This window comes from Electrophorus electricus, chromosome 8 (assembly GCF_041902795.1).
Source record: "Electrophorus electricus isolate QZ-2024a chromosome 8, ASM4190279v1, whole genome shotgun sequence".
Lineage (NCBI taxonomy): Eukaryota > Metazoa > Chordata > Actinopteri > Gymnotiformes > Gymnotidae > Electrophorus > Electrophorus electricus.
In genome coordinates, this window is record NC_137504.1 from 11,797,501 (window position 1) to 11,821,132 (window position 23,632).

The 23,632-nt window shown below is 42.2% G+C and overlaps 3 protein-coding genes across 15 annotated transcripts in view; 2 read left to right on the top strand and 1 right to left on the bottom strand.

The window, feature by feature from the left end:
* grk6 (G protein-coupled receptor kinase 6) overlaps nucleotides 1–7,257 on the top strand; it is a 24,215-nt gene extending 16,958 nt beyond the window's left edge. For all 3 annotated transcript variants that reach the window (XM_027000083.3, XM_081719101.1, XM_081719102.1), the window contains 6 exons: nucleotides 150–239; nucleotides 710–918; nucleotides 1,433–1,567; nucleotides 1,825–1,962; nucleotides 2,722–2,856; nucleotides 3,601–7,257. In XM_027000083.3, coding sequence (XP_026855884.2) covers nucleotides 150–239; nucleotides 710–918; nucleotides 1,433–1,567; nucleotides 1,825–1,962; nucleotides 2,722–2,856; nucleotides 3,601–3,651 — 758 coding nt within the window. In that variant the 3' untranslated portion in view covers nucleotides 3,652–7,257. The remainder of the gene's footprint in view (nucleotides 1–149; nucleotides 240–709; nucleotides 919–1,432; nucleotides 1,568–1,824; nucleotides 1,963–2,721; nucleotides 2,857–3,600) is intronic.
* Nucleotides 7,258–12,445: 5,188 nt separating this feature from the next.
* On the top strand, nucleotides 12,446–20,655 carry prr7 (proline rich 7 (synaptic)). Of its 3 annotated transcripts, none has more exons than XM_027000078.3 (3): nucleotides 12,446–12,584; nucleotides 14,225–15,144; nucleotides 17,640–20,655. In XM_027000078.3, the coding sequence occupies exons 2-3, from the start codon at nucleotides 14,688–14,690 to the stop codon at nucleotides 18,077–18,079; spliced, it is 897 nt and encodes a 298-aa protein (XP_026855879.1). In that variant the 5' UTR covers nucleotides 12,446–12,584; nucleotides 14,225–14,687; the 3' UTR covers nucleotides 18,080–20,655. The 3 variants fall into 3 exon arrangements, with proteins under 3 accessions (XP_026855879.1, XP_081575335.1, XP_026855880.1); XM_081719209.1 differs by lacking the exon at nucleotides 12,446–12,584 and adding an exon at nucleotides 12,591–12,732; XM_027000079.3 differs by lacking the exon at nucleotides 12,446–12,584 and adding an exon at nucleotides 12,754–13,538.
* Nucleotides 20,656–21,453: 798 nt separating this feature from the next.
* dbn1 (drebrin 1) overlaps nucleotides 21,454–23,632 on the bottom strand; it is a 49,402-nt gene continuing 47,223 nt past the window's right edge. For 7 of the 9 annotated variants that reach the window (XM_081719206.1, XM_081719205.1, XM_027000097.3 and 4 more), the window contains one exon: nucleotides 21,454–23,585. In XM_081719206.1, coding sequence (XP_081575332.1) covers nucleotides 23,533–23,585 — 53 coding nt within the window. In that variant the 3' untranslated portion in view covers nucleotides 21,454–23,532. The remainder of the gene's footprint in view (nucleotides 23,586–23,632) is intronic. The other 2 variants (XR_014124887.1, XR_014124886.1) reach the window with 2 other exon arrangements.

The window sequence follows — 23,632 nt, forward strand, 5'->3', positions numbered from 1 at the left end:
GTGACAGGCAAAATTTATGACGGCATCTACCAACACTTGTGTATGCACAGAGAGCTGCTGTAAGAAAGGAGAGAGACTATAAGGAAGACTTAGCAGAAGCATGCTATTTGTCCTTAAGTCATTAAATCACACTGATTGTCTCTTTTCAGGCCACATCCGCATATCCGACCTGGGCCTGGCTGTGCACGTGCCAGAGGGCCAGACCATCAAAGGGCGAGTGGGCACCGTCGGGTACATGGGTAAGGAGGACTTTGGACATAGAGCTTTTGATTTTGGAAAGACACATAATATCATGGGCTTCTTTGCCACTGAAGGACTCTGCTTATCGTCTGCTTAGTATCATACTTAGTATCATGCTTAGCATTTAGTGTGCTGAGGTTTTTCTGTTATGTCTTTAGCCAAATCAGCCTGTTTGCAGTCCTGGGGATGCATGTCTGTGGTTTCCCAGCTCTTGATAGAGAGCTCAGTAGAGATTAATATCTAGCTGAAGAGTTGAATCAGACAGAATAACTCGGCAAGTATGGCAAGGCCCCGGGTGAAACGGTCATTCCACGACTGCAGACTGGGATTGTTGGGCACTATGAGCAGATACAGGCATACAGGCTTTAACAAGATCCCTAAACAAGAAATTTGGTGTGTGTGTGTGTGTGTGTGTGTGTGTGTGTGTGTGTGTGTGTGTGTGTGTGCGTGCGCTCGCCCCCTGCTTCAGCCCCGGAAGTGGTCAAGAACGAGCGGTACACATTCAGTCCGGACTGGTGGGCTCTGGGTTGCCTCCTGTACGAGATGATCGAGGGCCAGTCCCCATTCCAGCAGCGCAAGAAGAAAATCAAGCGGGAGGAAGTGGAGCGGCTCGTCAAGGAAGTGGTGGAGGAGTACTCCAGCAAGTTCTCCGAGGAGGCCAAGTCCCTCTGCAAAATGGTCAGCGTCCTCCACTGCGCTTCTTCCCTTCGGGTGTCTCGCACGTGCCGAGCGCTCAGGGCATGAGTGCGTCCCGATCCGCTCCAGCCAAACGGACCGAGACGCGCTGAGGCCACTTTTGTTCGAAATAGAAAAGGAAGCTTGTAGAATTTCTGCCCCTCAACCCTCCCCCTTGCCTCCCCGATGGCTTGTTTTAAGAAGGAGCGAGGCGCTCCGAGCATATTTAGCGCATGATTGCCAGACCCTCATGCTGGCATGCCACTGATTATTGTGACCTCAAAATATCTGGGCTGTCTGCTAATCAGCGGTCTACGCGCAGTTTTATTCAGATTGAGAGAGCCAGGAGCTTCTCGTGGTCTCTAGTATCACGTAGAGAGTCACACATGTGACATGCAGCACTATTTATGCTAATGAGTGTTTCTATTCATTGTGGGATTAATCAAACCAAAGCTTGTATGTGTTGTTTGAGGATAGTATGGTTAATTGGAAGCTCTGATGGCTTTTGCCCCTGCAGCTGCTGGCCAAAGATCCTGCCGGAAGGCTTGGCTGTCAAGGCGGGGCCTCAGAGGTGAAGGGTCATCCCCTCTTCCGCTCTATCAACTTCAAGCGTCTGGAGGCGGGCATGCTGGAAGCCCCTTTCATTCCAGACGTAAGTCCCTTCTGAAGGGGACACTCGCATCAGACACATTTACACTGGGGGGAGAGTCCTTGAAGTTATGTTTGAAGTCACTGCGGTATGTTATTTTTCTTTGGGTAGTCACAGTTGCTTAGGCAGCTAGCGTTTTAAACATGTCAGCACCACAGTGTTGGGCTAGTGGTGTGGAACCAGCACTCTTAGCTGCTCTGGTGTCCACTCGACCACTCACCTGGGCTGTGACGTGTGTTTGTTTGTTTGTTTTTTAACAGCCTCAGGCCATCTATTGTAAGGATGTGCTGGACATTGAGCAGTTCTCCACTGTGAAGGGTGTGGAGCTGGAGCCCAAAGATGACTCCTTCTATAGCAAAGTGTCAACGGGCAGCGTTCCCATTCCCTGGCAAAACGAGGTCAGCATTCTCTTTAAGAGCTCTTTTATGGTTCAGAAAAGAGCCAGGTCCCTAGATGATGATTCAGCCTAATCCTGGACTAGCCCAGCCCCATTCCTGCATGTCTCAAAAGGGAATTCTATCAAGCATGATACCAGCCTTAATCTTTTTCCAAGGAAACACATGTGGATGTTTAACTGTTAATCAGAGAATTTCATCCATAATTTATCAGACAGTTTTCTTTGTAAGACCAAAGTATTTATCCTGGAACGAGCTTCAGCATATAGTACCAAGCTGTAATGGTTTTCATGTAATTTCCACGGTGAAAGATCAAAGAGGAGCTTTTCAGTCATCTGGCCCAAAACGACCTGGCATAAAGGGACCGCACAGTCTGTCATTTTATTTGGTAGTATTGGTCAGACAGATGTCTGCAGAAGCTGTAAAGATAACAACAGGCCATAAAAGTAAAAATGAAAGCCCATTTTTTATGCAGGATGCAGTTAGGTCAACTTTGACAAGCTGCCAAGAGAGATGAAAAAAGAGAGAAGTTAACCTAAGGGTTCTGACTGGGTTCTTATTTTGTATTTCAGAAGAGTACATCGACTTTTTTTTTTGAGCATCTCATATTTAACATTAAAATTGGCTGGTGTCCTCTGCTTTTGTAATGGGGATTTTCCTTTGCCCAAGACAGTTAAGGCAAATCTTAATTATAATGGATGTACCAAACATGGTGACCTGTGTTTGCCGACTAACACCCACCCCACCCCCCACCCCGCCCAGATGATCGAGTCGGAGTGTTTTAAAGAACTCAACGTGCTGAACCTGGATGGCACTGTGCCCCCAGACTTGGACTGGAGGGGCCAGCCCTCACCACCACCCAAACAGGGCCTGCTCCAGAGACTGTTTGGGAGGCAGGTGAGTTCTCGTACTCCTCCAATATCACAGGAATATATCGTCCACGTAGCATGACACCATTCATATGTATAAAAATTATCATCATCATCATCATCATTTTATCTCACGACACCTTTCTCAGTTTAAACCACTGTTTACAAGTAAGCACAATAACATGCCACAGAACAGCATGGTACAATAATTACATACACATCATGATTTCTAAGATAAAAAACAGAAATATTCCATTATGTTGAGATATCAGTATACTGGCATATTGAGACACCCCCACTATATAAATTCAATATCAATATAAATTCTCTGATGAGCTTTATGGATAATTTATGTACTTAGCCATTTGTGGACCCATTTAATCTATCTTATCTAAATGCAGTGATGGTACTACTTATTTTTGTTTGTTTGCTTTGTATTTTATTTAAGAGGACAGATGCCTTCCCTAGCTTGTGTAATCACATTTTTAGACCCTGTTACCTGACAGCAGGAACAGAAAGGTTCACGGTTATGTTATATGTAAAATAAATGTGATTAGTCAAGTTAATTGATTCCTAGGCTGCTACATTCATTAAAACTTCTTCTAAATTCTAATCTTTCAGATGGAGAATATTTTATGTACTTTGAGGTAAACATAATAAGGAAGTCAAACTGTTGAAAAACTTCGTTTGTTTAAACAATTGTATTAATTTATTAATGTATGTTGTATACAGTGTTCGACTCTGCATATCTGTCTCTCTGCTGCCCCCTCAGGACTGCTGTGGAAACTGCAGCGACAGTGAGGATGAGCCTACACGGCTGTGAGGAGGCAGCCTCCTTGTCCAGCTGAGGATCTCATTTGTTTACAATTTTTGCACATTTGTATTTTTAAAATAGCTCTATATAAACATTGGAATGTATATTTTCACTATATAGCCATGCAGCCTATGTTATTTAAAGTCAAAAAGACTAAAAGGACAGCAAAAAGGGTCACACACCATCCACATCCGTCATTGCAAAGTATTGGAATGACAGGTAAGTTAACAACTGTTTTAGACTCGAAGCCTGACTGACCCAAACAACCCTCTCCATATTATTAGCCCGTGTCATTGCCTTGTGCTTTTCCTTCCTCTTTTGTGTTTTTTTTCCTTGATTCTCAAACATAAAGAGCACATGCTCAGACATTTTTGTTTTAAATGTTCAAAAGAAGGGTGAAAGAAGTATCTTCACAAATATTTTTATATTTATATTTTTGATTTTATTTTTCTTATGGTAATCTTGACAATCAAATGATACCATTTGTACAAGACCTTGACCAATGCGCATGTTCAAAATGCAGACACGTGGAGTGACTGAAGAACATCGATTTCTTGCATTCAGATGTATGAATTTCTAACATTTCTACCCGAAGTCTCAAATGTATACGTAGGGTTATCTAGCTAGGGACACCAAGTAAACCAAATAGGTGTGATTCCAAGTGCATATATATGTATGTATATGTTAACAACTACAGCCAATGTTGTAAATAAGTGACACTCATCTGTAAAGCCCTGAGTGTGTCTTCCTGCAAATTTCTCTCTGAATATTTTGAGGAAAAAAAAAAAAAAAACACGATTAGTGTTCTGACCCATATATTGCATGGTTAGTCTATGCATAAAACATTTTGCATTTATAATGCATTTATCACTTGTCATTCACCATTTAGTTGTGTGAGACTTTGTGATGACTTTGTGATATGTTTCATTATTGAACTGTGTGGCTCTGGGGATATGGTGCCACCACTGAGAGTCATACCTATGGAAAACATTAGTGCATTATCAAAACATCTTCTAATGCATTATAGATGTGATTTTGTGAATATGAGTAGATTTATCATACAAAATGCCATAGATTTATTGCTGCTTTCCCACAGATGGGTCAATGAAATGAAAACCACAAAAAGATAATTTGCCAAAAACATATTCACCTTTGTACATGCATCAGCTGCAGTCTGGTTAAGGCTTTCATTCTTGTTTTTAGGCTTTAACCCTGGTGGCCTCCTGTAGATTTAAAACCTCTTGATGCACTTAAGACCAAACCACTTTAATTTTGTCCTCCATCACCATGGAAGGTGCCTTTGACATTTTAAGGTACTCTTGTAGTTAGGGTTTTTATACGGAATCATGACAAATGTCATGTTACTGTTTAAGTTGGCTTCGCTCTTTGCACATATGCCCTCTCCCTTAGCTGTTGTTTTACCTCATCTGGGTCCTGTGGATGTTCAGTCTTGATCCAAGATTCTCTTGGTTCCCTTTTTATTCTTTGTCTTTTTTTATTTAAACATTTGGACATGATACTAACTCTGAAGAGAGAAATGGCTTTGAGATCTTGAAAGCCTAACTTTGAACTCTTGGATACTTCTTGACCTACCTACCCATCGAATTCAAAGGCGTGTCCGTGAGAATGCTTTGGGGGAAGGCCAGAGGGGCGGGCCTTTACCTCAGCAGTGACAACTACCCGTCAATCAGCCTGGCTCTTGAGGGAGGTCCGGAGGGGCGGGACTTTACCTTATCAGTGACAACTTCCTGTCAGTCAGCCTGGTTCTCGCCATACTGCAGCATACTTCTCTTTCTGTTCTTCTCCGACAAACTCAAGTACATTCCAGTCTCTACCGTACTGTACAGTTGTAAAATTGATTCTGAATTTCTTGTTTTTCCTGTTTTATTTAGCAATAACGGGATTTTATAAATATAACTACCATACGTGTATGTAAAAAGTCGGCCACACCGCAAAACTAGCGCGAGACTGAACTTTGTTTTGATTCTTGTTGTGTCCCTGAGCCAGGCTTCATCACTGTGAAGGAGGAGATTTTGCTAATTTCTGTCACAATTGTGTAAAAAAAATGTTTCTCTTACGCAATGCACTGATGTATTTTTATCGTGTACATATTAAGTTTGTGGGTGGGGGGGGGTATGTGTGCGTGTGCTTATGTTTGCCATTGCATGTGTATATTGCCATCATAACCACTAGCTGATACCATTATTTTAAACCCTATATTAGTGAGAATGTCACCATGCTACATGCTGAGTGAAATGTATGCAGGTTGGTTGGTTTGTTGTCCCCGCTTTTAATTTTCTTTTAGAAAAGGTTGGGCTGACAGTCATATTCATCATTTCAGATCCCTTTTATGTTTGTTTTACCTCATTTTCAGAGGGATGGAACTGAGTGCAATCTATCAAATGCGCTGAAAATAAGTACTGCTTAGAGCAATACTTAAATCGGATACACCAGTGCTCATCTAACGTGTCTTTTACACACAATGGTGTCAGCACCTTTCTTGTGCAGAGTTTCAGTCTGATAGAACAGTGTTCATTGAATGGATTTGAGACTTAAAGCCACAGTTTAAATATTTAATATAAAATCTGCTGCCATTTTATTGTTGCCTTTTGCTGAGGAGAAATGGCCACTGTAAAAGGGGCCCACCACTGCTGTACAGTGTATACAAAGGCCTCATAGAAATCATTTGTGCCTCCTCAGTTTAAGCTTATTGTATCCGTGTAAATCACCTACTAGCCAAGTAGAGTTGAGCATTGACTCTGCTATCCAGGACATCAGTACAAATGTCTCTGTTGATGTGCAAATGTCCTAAATGTCAGAAAGTCTTGTCACAGTACTAAAAAGTGATATAAACAAGTAGGTTGAATATCTGGCACTAGATATGAAACCATAAGAACATATGTTTCAAAGACAAATATTTACTTGAAGCTGTAAAACCTGTCCCTTTTATTTAGCATCTGGAGTATAACTGATTTTCTGATAAAACTAAAACAGGTTTCCTTCTAACAGTGGCCATCATTTCTTTCTTTTTTTTTAATTAGACCTATTGTTTTCTTAATCTTTGTTTGCAGATATGTAGCCTCCACATTTTACGGAGGCTAAGTGAATTATGACACATCCTCACACTGTTATAGACAACTCATTTTGTATTATGTAACACATTGTTAGTCTGCGGGGCCAGTATAATACAATGTCCAGATAGTGATGCAGTTCCATGCAGTTATCGAGTACCACAATCGACCATTTCTGTGCACTGTCTGGCCACTTTGGGGGGAAAAAAATCAATTTGTTGGTTGTTGTGAATTGGCAAAGGCTTAACAGGATATGGTTTAAGGAGCACAGAAAGCTGAAAATAGTGATGATGGTTATGACAAAGATGATTGTGTGGAGAAAGCGTGCTTAGTGATGTCATCTCTTGTTTCCCCATTCACTCACTTCCTTCTTCCCTCATGTCTTTGGCAGTTAGTCCTCCATACGTGCCTGTGAAGACTGTACAGTGAGCATGGCCTCTTATGCAGGCCTTCTTTGTACCACAAATGTTGGGGGGGGGGGGGTTCTTTCTTTTTTGTTTGTTTCTGCTAAGTATTTTCCAATAAATTTTTGTTTGTTTGTTTGGGTAGTCCAGTGTGCCTCTTTACTTACCTAATGCTGACATTTCAAAAAAATTCAGAGCTCTTGACAAATATGTCTCAAATCCTGTTGTCTCAAGAGAACACCATTTATACAACCATATTTAGACATACTGTAAGGACCGGATGTCTAATGTACTTTCTGTGCTTAAACCATTGCTTTCGGACCGGTAAATGGTATAAAATGTAAATGGTAGGTGAAAACTAGCTTGCAGTGCTGTACATTCTGGAACCTTTATTAGACTGAACAAGAGTTTCTGACTCACTCTGTTTTCTATCATGACGTGCATTATTATAGTATGCCAATAAATATTTAACACCTTTTCACGGTAGAAGGCTCCTGTTAGTATGCCGACTCTCAATAACAAATAGTAGTTATGCCGACCCACCCTAACAAATGGGGGTTAGAACACGTCACGATATATTGTATGTCGGCTACTGCAGTGTGCCTGGGTGCCGTTTCAGCTTTTTTATATTACGAGTTCTGTTTTCGTCGCCATGCCTGACGCCGACAAGGCTGACATTCGGCGGCAGTCGCGGCTGCTCCCTGGCGCAGCAGACCGTTCCTGCTGTCTCGCTCTCTCACACCTCGCTGTGCTCTCCAGTCCTCCCCTCTGTTGCCGGGCAACGCTCTTTAAGAGGGATTTAAAATAAATAAATAATACCGCAAATAGACTTTTGGTTTTTTAACGTTGAAGCGGAGGAAGAGCGAAAGCGCGCCCTTCGTGAACTGCGGCACGTAGACGCGACATCTGTAACCTGGGGTTCATGACGGCCTTGAGAGAAAGCGGCGCTGAGGGAGTTGGGAATGTCATCAAGAGAACAGCGTTTAGCTCGCTAGACACTGCTGTTGTTTGTTTGTAATTTTGTTTTGTTGACCACAAGACAACAGTGATTTTAAAAAAAATCACTCCTTTCATCTGTTCACTCTAAAGCCAGCATCCCATTGGATTCATGCTGATGGATTCTCAGTGGAGAGAAGCGCTCTGTAGCCCTCTGTATTCATGTTGGAGTACCGTGTAGGCTGCAGACTTATGTACTAATCGAAACTCCAGAGTCATAGTCTATATTTAAAAGGTGAAACTAACAAATGGTAAAGAATCGCAATGTAAGCCTACGAAGAGAACAAATTCCAGACACGCAGGCAGGTCTTTAGCTATGGTGGGGAAACGACTTCTTAAGATTGCTTTTTGCTGTTTCGTTGGTAGAATACCAAGTGAAATGAAACGGGCCACAATAGAAAGTAGTGGAGCGAAAATATTTTTTTATTCAAACAGATTCAAGTAAAAATTACAAATACAGTCGGCTGTAGTGGCTAAAGGATACTTTACATCGGTACACAGTCTTAATCTATTAATGACTTTATTATATCAGTATGTATCCAGCCTATATGTTGGTGGCAGCAGGTGAATCACACGCCGCAGCATAAGCTAGAGTTACAAATACTTTTTTGGAGAATTCTTGATACAGGCTGCAAAAACACTGGAAAGAGACCTAAAAACTAAGACTGGCGAACAACGAGTTCTTAACAGCTGAATCGCACGCCAGCTCGCGCGCAGACTGAAACAATGCTCTCAGTTATAGGCGCGAGTCTCTTGAGTCGCCTGGATGGTTTTGTTGTCATGTAGATAAGGTTGAGCCGGCATGTCTAAATATTCATTTACTTGAAAGTGTTCCAGGGACGCCCGAGGACAGCACAGGCCCATGACGCATTTTGCGCTCACCAAGAACTCAGGAGCGATACAAAAGTTCTCGTATTTTTCACACGCAGAAAGAGCCCTCGGGGAATATTAGTTTGGCATTTACTCATCAAGAGACAATGGCTCTTGTTGTCTCAAGCGTATGACGCTGTGTCACTAATTGAATCAGCGTTACAGGGTCATAGGATTTGTGAAACGCGATAACTGTGCTGGTATGACATTAGTCACTGTGAGCGGCTACATGGTAAAGACGACACCGTGAGACTAGCACCCACACCGAACATTAGAGATCGGTTTGACTCCGTACACGACAAAGAGCGGTTTGCTGCTTACCGGTAGTTTCACTGCGTGTGGGAGGTCAGTTCAGCTATTGGGGTTACACTGTAGAAAGCACGCCGCTGGGACCTAGCCAGACACAAGGCGAGTGGTCTTGTGCTTTCTCTTAGATCACTGTCACATTTGCCTGACTCACGCACGTTCTTTACTCAGACTGGGTTATATATGCCAATTCTTGAGGAACCATTCAGAAAATGCCTCAGGATTTCGCGAGATATGAAAAAGTATAGCATTTTGTATATGCAAGTGGTGGGTGTGGTTATTTTATTCAGCTTCACAAATCAACCCACACAGTCAAAAACCTAAGTGCAATTTATGAAGAACAAAACAAGTTCTAGATCTGGAGCTGGAGTCCAGATAAAAGCGGATATCCATCATTTATGAATACTGCATACTGCCTCATATGCACAAGAGAAATTAGAAGTTGTATTAAAACGGTGCTCAGATAAGCGCTTTCACGTAAAGCTATTCATCAGTAAGGTTTAAAGTTGATGCATTTCATTGTCTTTCATCAACAACTTCAGCCTCCTTTAGTGACACAAGCAATAATATGGGCCTTCAGTACTGCATAAGTTCTCTTTACAATGACTAAAAACCTATTATGCATCACTGATAGACTGGTAGAACACCAGCCCAAAGCTGCAGCATACAGAATGGCAAATATATGCATTTATTTTACATTTGTTTGTTTAAGTGGAAAAGATGGAGTGGAACAAAATGTTCCATATTCCCCACTCCAAACATAAAAGATTTGTTCTGACAATAACTCAAGGCTGATGGTTCTGACCCACCTCTTACAAAACCTGTGTGTGTGTGTGTGTGTGTGTGTGTGTGTGCGTGCACGTGAGAGAGAGAGAGAGAGAGAGAGAGAGAGAGAGAGAGAGAGAGAGAGAGAGAGAGAGAGAGAGAGAGAGAGAGAGAGAGAAAGGGGCACATAAAAAATATCAGACAATGAGAGTGAGCAAAATGGTTTGGTGGAGCAAATATTCTTGGATTGTACATGAAGAGGCTCACTTCCAAGAATCTACTGAAAAATAATGTCAAAAACCCTGTCTTTGATCTCATATATTCCTCAACAGAGTGGAAGGTTTCAAAACAAAGACAGCTTTAAGATTTCAGTCACGGCTCCCTAAAACGAGCTTTGCCATGTTACTGTAAGCACAACATGGACCAGAGTGAAACCACACACTGCTCTCAGCTAAAAGGAACAATTCGCTTTAAGCTTCCTTCCATCAGCAAGGTGGTTGTTTCCCGTTTCGCAGCTTGCAGCAGACGTGGGCCATTATCTGGAGCATTCCTTGTGTTCTTGTTTTTGTCACCATGGGCCCAGGTCCGGCATTGTTATGCATTTCTTTTCAGTGTCTCATCAAATCAAGCCTGGACTGCAATCATGTCCACATCCATGTTGTAATCATGCTGCCACCACGTAGCTGTAATGATAAGCAATGCTAAAGGCAACAGGCAGCACCAGTGTGCTCAGCACACATCAGTCCCTGTACTCTGCAGCAAGCCATCGTCAAAACAGACTATGCACCACATCTATTCATGGCCTTTCAACAGTTTGTTGATCAGTCTATAATTTTCGCTGTCCTCACTGTTTAGTAGTCAATAGCACCTGTTGGGGGGACAGCCTAGGCCAGGAGCCTCCTCTCAAGTGACATGCTGCTATGTTTCCAAGCTGCTATTGCCATGCAGTGCACTAGTAGCCGGGCATAAGTTGAGAGAAGAGACTGCTCTTGGATGTGCTCCAGGTCCCAGGCACTGGCCGTAATACGTAAAGCAGCTGGGATTCCAACATGATTTGCAAACTGGGTAGAAATGTTGGTAACATTGCCAGTTTATCCAAGACATTTTGGAGGGGCAAGAGGTTATAGTTTACATTGACTATAGCATACACTAGTAGACTTTGAAAAGTCTCTGAAATAACTTTCTTTTAAAATACTAAATGTCGACAACCTCTCACATCTAAATACAATGTGTCATTAGTCATAGAACTTTTAGTCACAGACTATGATTTAGCAAAGACGAGATCGTTCAAGGTCACTGTTTGCAAGACTGCAACAGGATTCCTTTTGAGATTATTTCCCATCATGCTCATGTTGGAAAGAAGAGCAACTGTTGAACAATGGAGCAGAAACAGAATCAGCTTTTGGACACAGCTGCCTTGTGTGTGTGATATTAAATAGTTGATTTTATCGGAACATTAAGATGAGAAAAAGATAGACTTAAGACAGCTATCCTGATGACTTTACACCAAATGACTGAGATGATGGGAGTATGCCACAAACCTGTAGAAAAACCCTTGTGATTTTATTCCAACATTGTAAATTTGTGAAAATCACTTGAAAAATAATTTGATGTAAGAGGGCTGTATCCTCTTAGTCCATCCTTTTAGTCCCATACTAAGTCCAAGTTCCCTGTGAGACATGCATCAAATAAGTGCCTTCTTGCATGCACACACAACAATATTCACTGGGGATTGAGGAGGTTACAGTGAACTCAGACCTTCTCTGGACTGGTTTAGAATAGAAGGTCTAAACAGTCCTTGTGTGCTTCTATCAGGTTCACATGTTTGTTCTACTCTGAGCTCTCAAACAAACCCAGAGTCTGAACTGATCAAGAGTTTACTGGTTGAAGTGTGCTGGTTTCAGGACCAGGACCCTATGTTGAAAAGCATTCATTCTGTGAGCCCTACAAACAAATTAACTTACAGTTTGCTTCAGAAGAACAGAACAAACATACACTCAATTAAACATACACTCAATCAACACTACATTAAACTACCTTTCTCACGACTCTAATTACTATCCCAATAGTGATACCGTTATCAAATGCTAGACTTTTAAAAATGTTCCTGCTGCCTGCTTATTAGTTGTCAGAAATGCGCCCACTTCACTCCACAGGTGTGTGAGTACAGTATGCAGATTTACAGTAAGTGTGCCATGTGATCTAAAACGATCAGGTCATTCCAGAGGCAAAAGACGTAGCAAAATAAACAACAAAAAAAAAACATTCGTGAGTAGAAACCATCACAGCTTCATTATTTCGTTCTAGAAACGGTTAAAAAGGTGGAGCATCCAGAAGTCTGTATCTTTGGAGAATCGTATTGCTCCATTTGAACCACAGCACGAAATAACACTCGTGATTACACATCGTCAGATGAGTGGCAGTGTAGGTGTATTTTAATTACAAGATCGCGTGAAATGCAAGTATTGGATCAATTTAAAAGCACGCTCCGGGCAGTGACGGGGAATACGTAAGATTTTTGTTTATCGAGGTAAATATAATTGTAAATGTGCACGTGTAAAATGAGTTTGAACCTGTTATTAACAACGTGAGCAACTTGCGGATTGAGTCGTGTTGTGCCTCGTCGGTTCTACCACACGTTTGGACATTTGAATGATTTGTTCACAGACGCATGTAAGGTAAAATGTACTATTTTATGATAATAAACACACCGAGGTCGTCAAAACGGCCAAAAACTAGGTGTCATCTACGCGCAAGGAATTCGCCTTTCTGTTTATGCTCCGTGGTGATGCGCAGGCTAGATTTTTTAATGTTTACTATATTTCACAATGTTTTTTATTAAAACGAAAGTGTTTTGTTAGAGCAATACTCTCCTAAATGACACATTTTTCTAATAGTTGTTTGGGGGTGATAGAGAATTTTGTTCATCTGCTTAATAGTTATTAGGAGTCTATTACAGTGTTCGTTTGCTTATTTCTGATTGGACACACACATGCTCGTTAATCTTAAACAATTACTTTTCAGAGAACCAGAGTAGAACCTAGCTATTATTTTATCCATTTATTCATTTTTTATTATTCACGGAAATTGTAACTTAAAACTGAATAGTTTTTGTATGCATTTATTTTGAATGTTTATTCATTATTGACGTGTTACTGTATTCACTGCTCACTGCAGTAAATTAACGCATATCATAGGAACTAAGAGGGTGGAACAAAGTTACTTTTCTGATTCACTTAAGTAGAGAGCGATGACAGCTTTCATTCCATCCATTCATGTACCAGCAGCCAAGTAACTAAGGCCAGCTGGACACTCCCTCAGACTCCCAGAATCATCAACCCAACAGTGACATTTAGACACAAGCAGAGATAACCCTGCCTGTGGGAAGCAGCTCTGGTAATGCACAGACGATGGGCATAAAATAACCATGTGGGTGCTGGGGAGAAAATGCCGAGTAGCTTCTGTGGATTTTAGAAGCACTGTGGTGAGTCAGCGACAGCAATGATAAACTGATAAACAAAGCAAGGCATTGATGTAAGCTCTCTCTCCAAGGTCGGCGGGAGGAGAATCTGAAATGGTCCAAGATGGAATTATGTTGCGCATGCAGAGGAAGTCATGACTTGATTACAGAGACAGTAAACGTGTGCGGAAGAGAGATGGTTGCATAACTGGATTTAATGGGAGGCAGTGGTGGCATTTTGGTTTGCAGGTGGGAAGCAGGGAAACTGGCATGTTTAGAGATATCATTAACAGTCAATGAGGTGTCATGCTGAAAGGATCTGTCACATCCAAGTGTTCAATTCAGAGCTAAATTAGATTACTCAATGAGAATTCATGCTATTGACAGTATTGTCATATGCTCGTGATTCTAAGAAGGCCGTGGTTTTGTTTAATTTTGTTTGTTTGTGTGTGTGTGTGTGTGAGAGAGAGAGAGAGAGAGAGAGAGAGAGAGAGAGTGAGTGAGAGAGAGGTTTGAGAGGAGCAATATGTGCCAATATGTGAAAATGATACCCACCCCCTAAAGTCATTGTGAGAGCTGTGCTTGAACAGCTGAGATTAATTATGAAAGAGGCCGTTGTCTCAAATTTTTGCCGTCTGTGTTTTGAAAATTTGACAAGTTTGTAAATGATGACTGCCCCCCCATCCATGTCCTTTCCTTTTGTTGTGCAGCATGTAAGCTGGCGTCCTCTGGAGATCTGAAGAGGCCGTTCTGAGGACCACCGTGCAGGAGGAGACCTTGGCTCTGCCTTACAGTTGCACCAGCTGTCAAGAAAAGTATCCGTGGAAATCCAATTTTTTTCTTGGAAGGGATCTCTTGCCACACTTTAGGAGGTCATTTGGTGACACCACACTTGCGGCGCATTACACACGCTACAGGACGTACACTTGGGACAAGCTTTTCCTCAGGCTACGTCTTTTGGCTTCTGTTAACAACTAGCCTGAAAAAAAATGCTCTCAATCACCCTTCAAATCCGTTAGATCCGATTTGGAGAAATATGATTTTAAGACATCCTGTTTTCGTTTTGAGACTCAACGACTGAACTTTGCCAGATCACCACAAGAACAAAGTGTTCCGTGTGACATTTTGTTCCTCTTACTGGGGTGTGCAAAGAGCCTTATCAAAGAAACGGACATGGTAATGTCACAGGGCACCTACACTTTCTTGGCGTGCTTCGCTGGTTTTTGGCTCGTCTGGGCCCTCATTGTCATGGTGTGCTGCTTCTGCAGCTTTTTGCAGCGCAAGCTAAAGCGGCGCCGTGAGGACAGGCTGAGAGAACAGTGCCTACGGGCCCTAGAGCTCGAGCCCCTTGAGTGCACAAATGCCGCTTACCCCTCCAGAGATCCCCTGGAGTGCACAGGTACAGGATACCCAGCGATAGAATCCCTGGAGGGTACCGGAATGGGATACCCTCCAAGGGAGGCCCTGGAGTGTACGGGAGTGAGATACCCTCTTAGGGAGCCCCTGGAGTGTACAGGAATGGGATACCCTACCAGGGAGCCACCGCAATTCTGCCTGCCTCCTCAAATGATGCCTTCGCAAGTACCAGTCGCTCACACCATCACCCAAGGGAACTGGACCCCACCTCAAGGTAGGGTGCTCTCATAGGGCTCTTAATTTGTAAACCTTTGCACTTTACCTTTACTTTTAGTATTCATACACCTACTAAAAAGCTCAAATCCTCTTAGACACATCCATAAATGTTCTACATCATTGTAAATCATCTTACAACAGCCTCTTGGCCACTAAACAGACCTATAAGCCTCAAACCTGTAGTCTGCTTAATCAGGATGTGCTGCGGAAAACATCCACACCTCACACAGAGCTGAGCCGAATTCCTTCATGCAAGACATGGTAACAGAGAGTGGTGTGTGGGTGGTGAGTGGGCAGGAGAGGACAGCAGGCAGTGAGGAGCAACGAGAGACGGCCTGGTCATGTGCTCTCACAGCTGGGCAGGCTGCCAGAGACAGAGGTTCCCTGGCCTGGGGCAAAAACATCCCTTTAAAAGAGGGCCAGACATACAGGACTGATGACCACACATTAAGACCGTGGCTGAATAAGAAGTCAGCCCTTCAAAGAGCAAGTCAGGAATAATTCAGATCTTCACCATGGTAAAATGAAGCTTGCAATGTCTCGAAGGTCCAGAATCCCTCAGGCATACTGTTATTTCTGCGAGAGCTAATAAAGAATGAGGAGTCGGTGACTTCCATTGGAGACATTCTTCATTGCAGTAAATCCATGAATGCACAGCTAAATAAACCCATTATAATTTCATTAGCACCACCTGACATAAAGCCATATTTTAAAGCCTTTGCCATCTTCACTGAATGGCCTGACTGTTCACTGCATTGAATGATCCCACAATGACTAGAGAGGTTTATGAAGCGAATCACAGCAATGTTCACTGTAGGTCAATTTTAGTGGCTGTGCAACAGCAGCTATTCTGTCTTAAGGGCTGTGGTCTAGTGGGCCCAGTTTCGGGGAGAAAGGGTAATCCTGCCACTAGGAAGCAGGCTCTGACACCGTCTCCAGTACTGCATCCTTGTGTTAGCTGGCTAAGGTGCACATGGGCTATGTGTTCACATCTGACACACGGCCGACACAGAAAACAAAATGACCAATCACATGGAATATCCTTTTTTTTTTTTTTTTTTTTTTTTTTTTTTTAATCTTCCTTCATGTGAAAAAAGCCACGTGTAGCCTTGAGATTGATGAAAAATATGATTTAGATTTAAGTCAGGGTTTGTTTGTTTTTTGGTATTATGTTTCCATGACAACCTAGAGGGATTGAGAAGTGGGTGCATTCCATTACAGTGGCCTACTCATTCAAGATTTCTGAGGGTTATCAAAGCCAGATGGTCTATGATAATGAGTAGATCAGTACTCGTTATTATGATCAGTATGTGAATGCCCTTTGAATGTGGCTTAACCACATCTGATTTGAACTTGCTCAATATAAAGTGTCAGGAGCATTCAAATTCAAGAGCCCTTTTAAAAAGAAAAAGGAAAAAGTGTTTAGGTTACAAAATGAGAGCAAACCATACTTTCCCTAAGTTTCCCACCACCACATGGCTAGTTCCTACACAAAGACCATGAGCACTGATGATAATGGAGAAGGGCCAATAACCAGAGTGGTCTGTTGTGAAAAGTACCCTTTGAGCTTCAATCAGCTTTTTATCATTCACTATAGCAAAAGCACAGTTGCAAGAGGAAAAAAAACCCCACAAAATCCACGACCCTATGCAATTAAGCTGCAAGCCTGATGCAGCTGATCATCAACACATCTTTATCTCTGGCCTCAATGAGGTGCTTTATCATGTCTCTGCACAGGGGCAAATCTAACCCAGCTTTTACCTGCTGGACTGAAGGCTGAACTTGCTGGCGCAGATAAAACTATGTCCACATGGTGCACCTAAAATAAAAAGAATGCCAAGCCCTGCTGTATGGTGGCTATTTTTTTTTTCTTCTGCTAGCCTGTTTTTACATATAGCCATCTTACCAGCTTATAGATTTAGGTTAACTTCTTGCACATCATGTTTTTAGACTATCCTTTACAGACTTCATAGATCACCTTTTTTATGAACCAACTATACAACCTCTCTTTCTAACCTGTGAGATTATTGGCCAAATTTCCTCCATTGTTAGAAAGTTAAACTCGCTTTTGTGGGTGGGTGATTGGATGCAACGAGACTATCTAACTAAACTATCGGTCTTCAGCTCTGGTTCTCAGGCTCTCTCCCCAAATCATTCTCTGCCATAAAAAGTCTGATTTAGCTCATCAGAAATTGATGAAGCCCTTCATAATTTCTGAGCTGGATCAAAATGTAAAACAGTGGGGGACAGCATGTTCCCCTCTAGCTGAATACCCCTAGTCAAAACGAATCAGAGTATCTGCTAAATTTCAGGGCCCAATTCCTTGAGTAATTTCAATTGGAGAGTCCTCAGATACAACATTATTGTGGTCAGGGTTTTAAAAAAAATGTTTTACTATTATTTATTCTGTCTACATATTTTCAGTACTTGCGCTTTTCATTCACAAGTTTATAACTTCCTCTTTCTGTCTCTTTAATCCCCACACAAATCCAGCCCCTGCTCCCCCAGTCGACAGTGATGCTTGTGGGAAACCCCCTTGCTATGAGGAGGCAGTTCTTATGGAGGACCCTCCACCTCCTTACAGTGAAGTCCTTGCTGACCCCCGGGGTGGGACGTACACCAAGCCGGCGCCGCGCTCCTCCCGGGAGCACCAGGAGTCCGAGACCAGGAAAACGGCTCTCCCTGAACGCGGCTACTCCTCGCTCATTCGCCTGCCCTCCGCCAGGCGCTGGGACTCGCTGGGACACCTGTTGGCCACCATGGACCTCAACCACAACAACCTGCCAGCAGAGCCCCAGGCTTCAGCCATCGCCACCATGCCCCGTGAGGGCCGGACCCACACAGACCTGGGCTTGCACAGCCTGCGTGGCCTGGATCAGGGCTGCGGTCTGCCCACCGCCTTCCCTCTGCTGGGCCGCAGCACTGCAGTGTGAGCCTCCAGGCGGGACCCCTGCATCCCACTCCTGTCCTGACGCCCACGATACACACAACGGCAACTGCTGTTCGAGAGACTCGGTTTCTTTTCAGTGTCTCATTTTTTCCCCCTTATTAAAACTCTCAAGGGAACGAATGGCCATCTTTCTCCATCTCATACCTTTATGAGAAGACTATACAGCAGATGCATCTCTCTCTAGCTTTCTCCCTCTGTGGCTCCTCCTCTCTCCTGTTCTCTGCGGCGTCCGTGCCTGATGCAGAGCAGCAGCTATTATGTGAGCGTTGTTGCCATGGCTCCCTGGAGTTGTCTGCAGCCCACCAACGCCTCACGGTCTCTTCTCCTGCCTTCCTTCTCCACTTCAGACTCATACAGTGCAGATGGCATCTGCAATCCTGTCTTTGAACACTAGATATAGTACAAGGCCACAACATGGCAAAATATCCATGGTCTATACTGTAGCCATATCCATAGCCTGGGGCCATGTCCTGTGCCAGTACTTCAGTTTATTTGCCACTTTGCTGCATGGAAGCACTAACACTCAGCCAAGTGTATGCCATCATTCACTGTCTAGTTTATGGTTGATGAGAAGTCCTGTCACTCCTTATGTAGGTAGCATGTAAATAAACATAATACAGTTCAGTCAGTGATGTTGGAGATCTAGGAAATGGGCATCTTGAATGGAATGATGTTTCACTGGAAAGGTAAAGCTGTTGTACTGGCACCGTCTGACTCTCAGACTATCTTCATCTTGCTGCTCAACTGTACAAAATATTCTTTATAAACTGTGAGAGCTCACCTTGCTGCTCTGGCAAACTTCAAATGGATTTCGGTTCTCCTGAAAGTGACCAGGAATTTTTTAAGCTATCCTTTGGGGTAACCATCTGCTCTACTCTAAAATGTTCTGAAACTGGCAAGTAGTTACAATTTTATAACTGTCTGGTGTCTTCATTTGCTCAGAATGTTTCCCACAGCTTTCAATTCATTAGTCTATGTGGGTACAAGAGGACGCAGACATATTTATCAGTTGTTGTCGTCTTTTTTTTTTTAAGTTTAAAGATTGAGTACCAGTACCCCATTGTGAGAAATTTGTTGGTGTTTGAAATTTTTTATAATGATGCAATTTTTCATCTCCTTTAAATTCTCCATAGACTGGTTCCACAGTTCATTAATAATCCTCTCAAAAATAATGTGAATTAAAAATTTATGGGCATTTCTTTTTACACATGGCACATTTCTGAAAAACAAAACAAAAAAAAACCCAGCATGACGAGCTGCATCAAGGCCGAACTTTGATCATTACCATTTGTAAGATAGTCACCATTCATTTCCTAGAAGTCATTTGCTCTGATCAGAAACAAATGGTTGTGTTCAGAATGTTCAGGATGCTGGAAGGCATTCTATGCTAGACTGCCATTTTTATTATGAATGATCTTCTTTGAAATATTGCTCACTCCACCCGCCACCCCCTACTCCTTCTTTAGCACAGCAGTGGCTGTATTGGTTCTTTGGCTTTGGATCTCCTTTTTGAATGGTGCTCCTCTGAGTCATGGTAGCAAAACCCGATTTGGCATCCCAGCCCACGGTTCTAGTGTGGCAACCTTTGCCTTGATTTCAACTAGTCTGAGCCATCCATTACTGCCATTGTCTCTCCTTGTGTCTCTTTGCTTTCTCCCTCTCTCAAGCTAATGGCCCCCATTGTTACAGTCACAGCACATGAATGTTGCTTTCACGCATCTAGCAAGCACATTCAAAATAAATTTGATTAGGGCACACTCTATTTTGGAAGCCTGGTACAAATGAAGATAACACATCTGCAGTAATTAGTGGGGCAATTATGCAGTGCACATTTAGAATGACGCTTTAAAAAGGCTCACAAAGTCAGTAATTGCGCGTTTTAGACACTGAAGTTGCCCTATGGCCAGTCTGCTACATTGTAACAATCCTTAGAACAGCGAGCCACAGAGGTCTCAGCACCATGCACTCCCGAGGCAGAGATTTGTTTGAGCAGGGTAAGGTGCAAGTTCAACCTCCATCACAGGCTGCATGGAGTCGTATATTATTTAAAACCTGCAAAAATAATGAAAATCCCACCGCCAATGTTTTAACTGTAATGAGGAAAAAAATGATGCATCGAGGTTGGTTCTGAAATCGCTGCAACCCAATGTCAAATTTGTCCAAGGGTAGCAGACCCTTGAAAGACTTCATGAAATGACTGATAAGAGGGAACTCTGAGCACCCAGGGCTTATAGATTTGGGCACTAGGACAGTAAAGCCATAAGCAGACCATGAGAAGGGAGGCCACTGTATGACCCTCTCTCTGTTCCAAGGAAAATGAGAATTAATATTTAATTACATATTTTAATACTTAAGATGGCTCTGTATATATATATATTCAGAGAAATCATGTATATTTTTGCAACCTTAAATATTAATATTGCTCCAAGACAATCGACAGAATCAGTTTCTTTTGGTGTAAAAATCAGTACACCTTGAAAAGTCTATGAGAATAATCATGTTCAACTGAATTCCAAGCATTAAAATCACCGGAGGTGAAGTGGGAATTACAACTTTCAAGTGTTCTGTCCCTTTGTGAATTTGTTTATGAAATGTAGTCATCCTGGTCATGGTGCAGTTTTCTTTGCTCCCATTTAAAAGTGTTTGTTTTGCTCTTAGTTCTCATTTTTCGTTTCCATGGCTAGAGAGTGGCAAAAGACAGAGGTGTAAAGTGTCGTTCCTCTGCCACATTGTTGCTAAGCGACCAAAACAGAGATCCCTGTGCATGTTTACATAGAATAATAAAAGTGAACAGCAGACATCCATCCATTCAGCGCACGACCCCCTCGTGTCCACGAGTGGTTTGTGTACCGCAAATAAATGAATAAGAGACACGTCGTGTTCCCATGGTCCTAGTCACTGTGTTGCCACCCCTTTTCTCAGCTCTTTTAGCATAAACTTTCTTCATCGCAGGGGACACCCCCCTCTTGTGATCTGTCAGTCATACATTTTTTTCCTGACAGGCAGATCAAATTTATTTGAAAAGTGAATAAGTAATAAAGGGATCATATTAAATCTGTATTACTTGAGCATACAAATAATTTAAATATTTGGGGAGGCTTCTACTTCTAACCCACAAGTTTATATCTGAGGTATTATCTGCTTTCATAGACTGTGAATGTACATCACGCAGTGTTTATACTGCCTGCTGTATGACATGTGTGTGAGAACACATGGTTACCCGAACTCATAGCAGCTAAAAATCTGTTCTAGAAACATGTATTTAATTACACATTAACATGACTCAGAAGAATCTGAAAATATAAAACACCCGGGGTGTGTAAAATACAAAGAAGAAAAAGCTTTGAACCAGTGTGGTAAATGGAGGGTTTTTGAAATCTTTTATTAACATACAGAAGCACATCGCATGTCACAAAAGATCTTGTGCTTGTTTCAAAAACAGCGTGTGAGAAGCAGACGGAAAAAGGGTAGAGATAGAAAAAAATAATTAAAAAAAGACTCCAAAAAGGTTGCTAAGCCTTGCTTCAGGGACGAAAGGGAACTTAGTATAGTCGTAGTAATAGTAACAATAGTAATAGTAGTAGTCTCCTAGTAGTGTAAGAAGAAGAGAGAAGCATTAGAACCACTACCCAGGAGTTTGGAGGTTGAAGAGTACATTAAAAGTTGTGTCAAAAGGGCCTCGGTTACTGTTAAAGATGCGGGTTGGCTCTCATCAAAACTAGTTCGTGTGAAACATCCAGATAAAGCATCCCCACCCAATCCTATGCCAATCTTTGTTTTTGTAGGCCACAATTACATGTATGTTAATCGCGGTAGTACTGTGTTGATATGACTAATATTAGAACTATTTACAAAACAATACTATTGGTTTAGGATTATTGCTTGCTTATTTCACACACTGCTAAAATCAAGGGTTTTTAGGGCCTCTACTGACAGGGTTTGTACAAAAGGGGTTGGAAATATGAAACTATGGAAGACTGAGGACAGTCGACGCTCTGAAGGGCACACAGTAAGGGCAATTTAAAATAAACAACCAGTTCAAACTGGTTTGGAGGGGTGATGGCAGAAATTATTCTACATATTCTACATGGAAATTACTTGAGTTTCAGTACTTCCATTTAAACTTGGAAGGGACTGCGGATTGCAATTAAGAACTGGATTCACTACCAGTGACAAATACTTGTTGAGGCGAAGCAAAACTGATGGTTAAATAATATTCATTAGTATGCTTTTGAGGTTGCAGTGATTCTAATTTGTGGAGTGGTTTCTAGAGGTTAAAATCAAGATGGGAATGTCCTCTCTTTGGATTAGGGCACGAAAGTAAAAGCAAATACGAAATCAAAATATCCACAGTAAATTTTACTTCCCCATAAAATCTTAGCACATGTTGTACATATACACCCACACATAGCTAAATGTGCATTAAACAAATTCCCCAACTGTCTTCCAAAATTATTGCCTAAGTTATTTGACAAACTTGAAGCTACTGCTATTGCAACCATTAAAAAAAGTTCAGAATACCAAGCTGTTGTATAGATTTTTCTTACTCAAAATATACATATGCCACCTGCTTCTAAGTCCTATAGGGCTCTTACACCAACACAAACGTGTGAAAATGTCAACATATTTGAAACATCCAGCACAAGATGAAAAAGAACTGCTTCAAATTTTCGCATTTAAGCAATGTTTTCTAAAAATGGTTACTAAATTTGAGTGTAATGGTACCCAAGGGAACTGAGCATCACCAATCGTGATGCACCATCCTGTATAGCATGAGTTGGAAATACAGATTTAGAACTGGCAAAATGGACAATCTAGTACAACAAGCACTTTATTCTTTTACCAAAGCAGCTTGCAAGTGGTCTGCGTCTACTCTGAGTCTGATTTCGGTGTTTGAACAGTCCGAGGCCAAATGTGACATCGCAGCTAAGGCCATGGTGGGCATAAACTCTGCTGACTGATTGAAACATGCGAGGTGCGCGTTACTAGCCTGGACGACTAACCGGGGGGTAGTGCTACTACCATGGCTGGACAGGCTAGGCCTACGAACCTTCAAGGCCCTGTGTCCTTCCAGGTTGTGACACATCACGAGAAACAGGACACTATCTGCTACTGGTCACACCTGTCAGGCACAGGGAGTCAATACAACACAGGTGAGCGCTAATTACACACTGTGCTATACTCTGCATAGCAAAAGAGAAAAGAAATAAATACCACCACAAACATCCACACATGCCCACACATGCACACAAACCAATCATGACTGCCTAAACCCATTAGCATCTTTAACAATAACCTGAATCCTTTTCAGCGGCAAGCATTTGTTGTTGTTTTGTTTTCTCTAAAACATCAGATCAATTTTCTGATGCAAGAAATTGTAATAACCTTTGTGAAATTGGCTTTGTTGTAGGTGTAGGCCTCTACCCTCTGCCACCCTTAGTCCTCATCATCCACCACAGGGTCTGTGTCCCAGCATGTGATGTCAATTTCTGCAGAAGAGATAAATGTAGGAGACGAAAAGTTTCAACAAACCTAA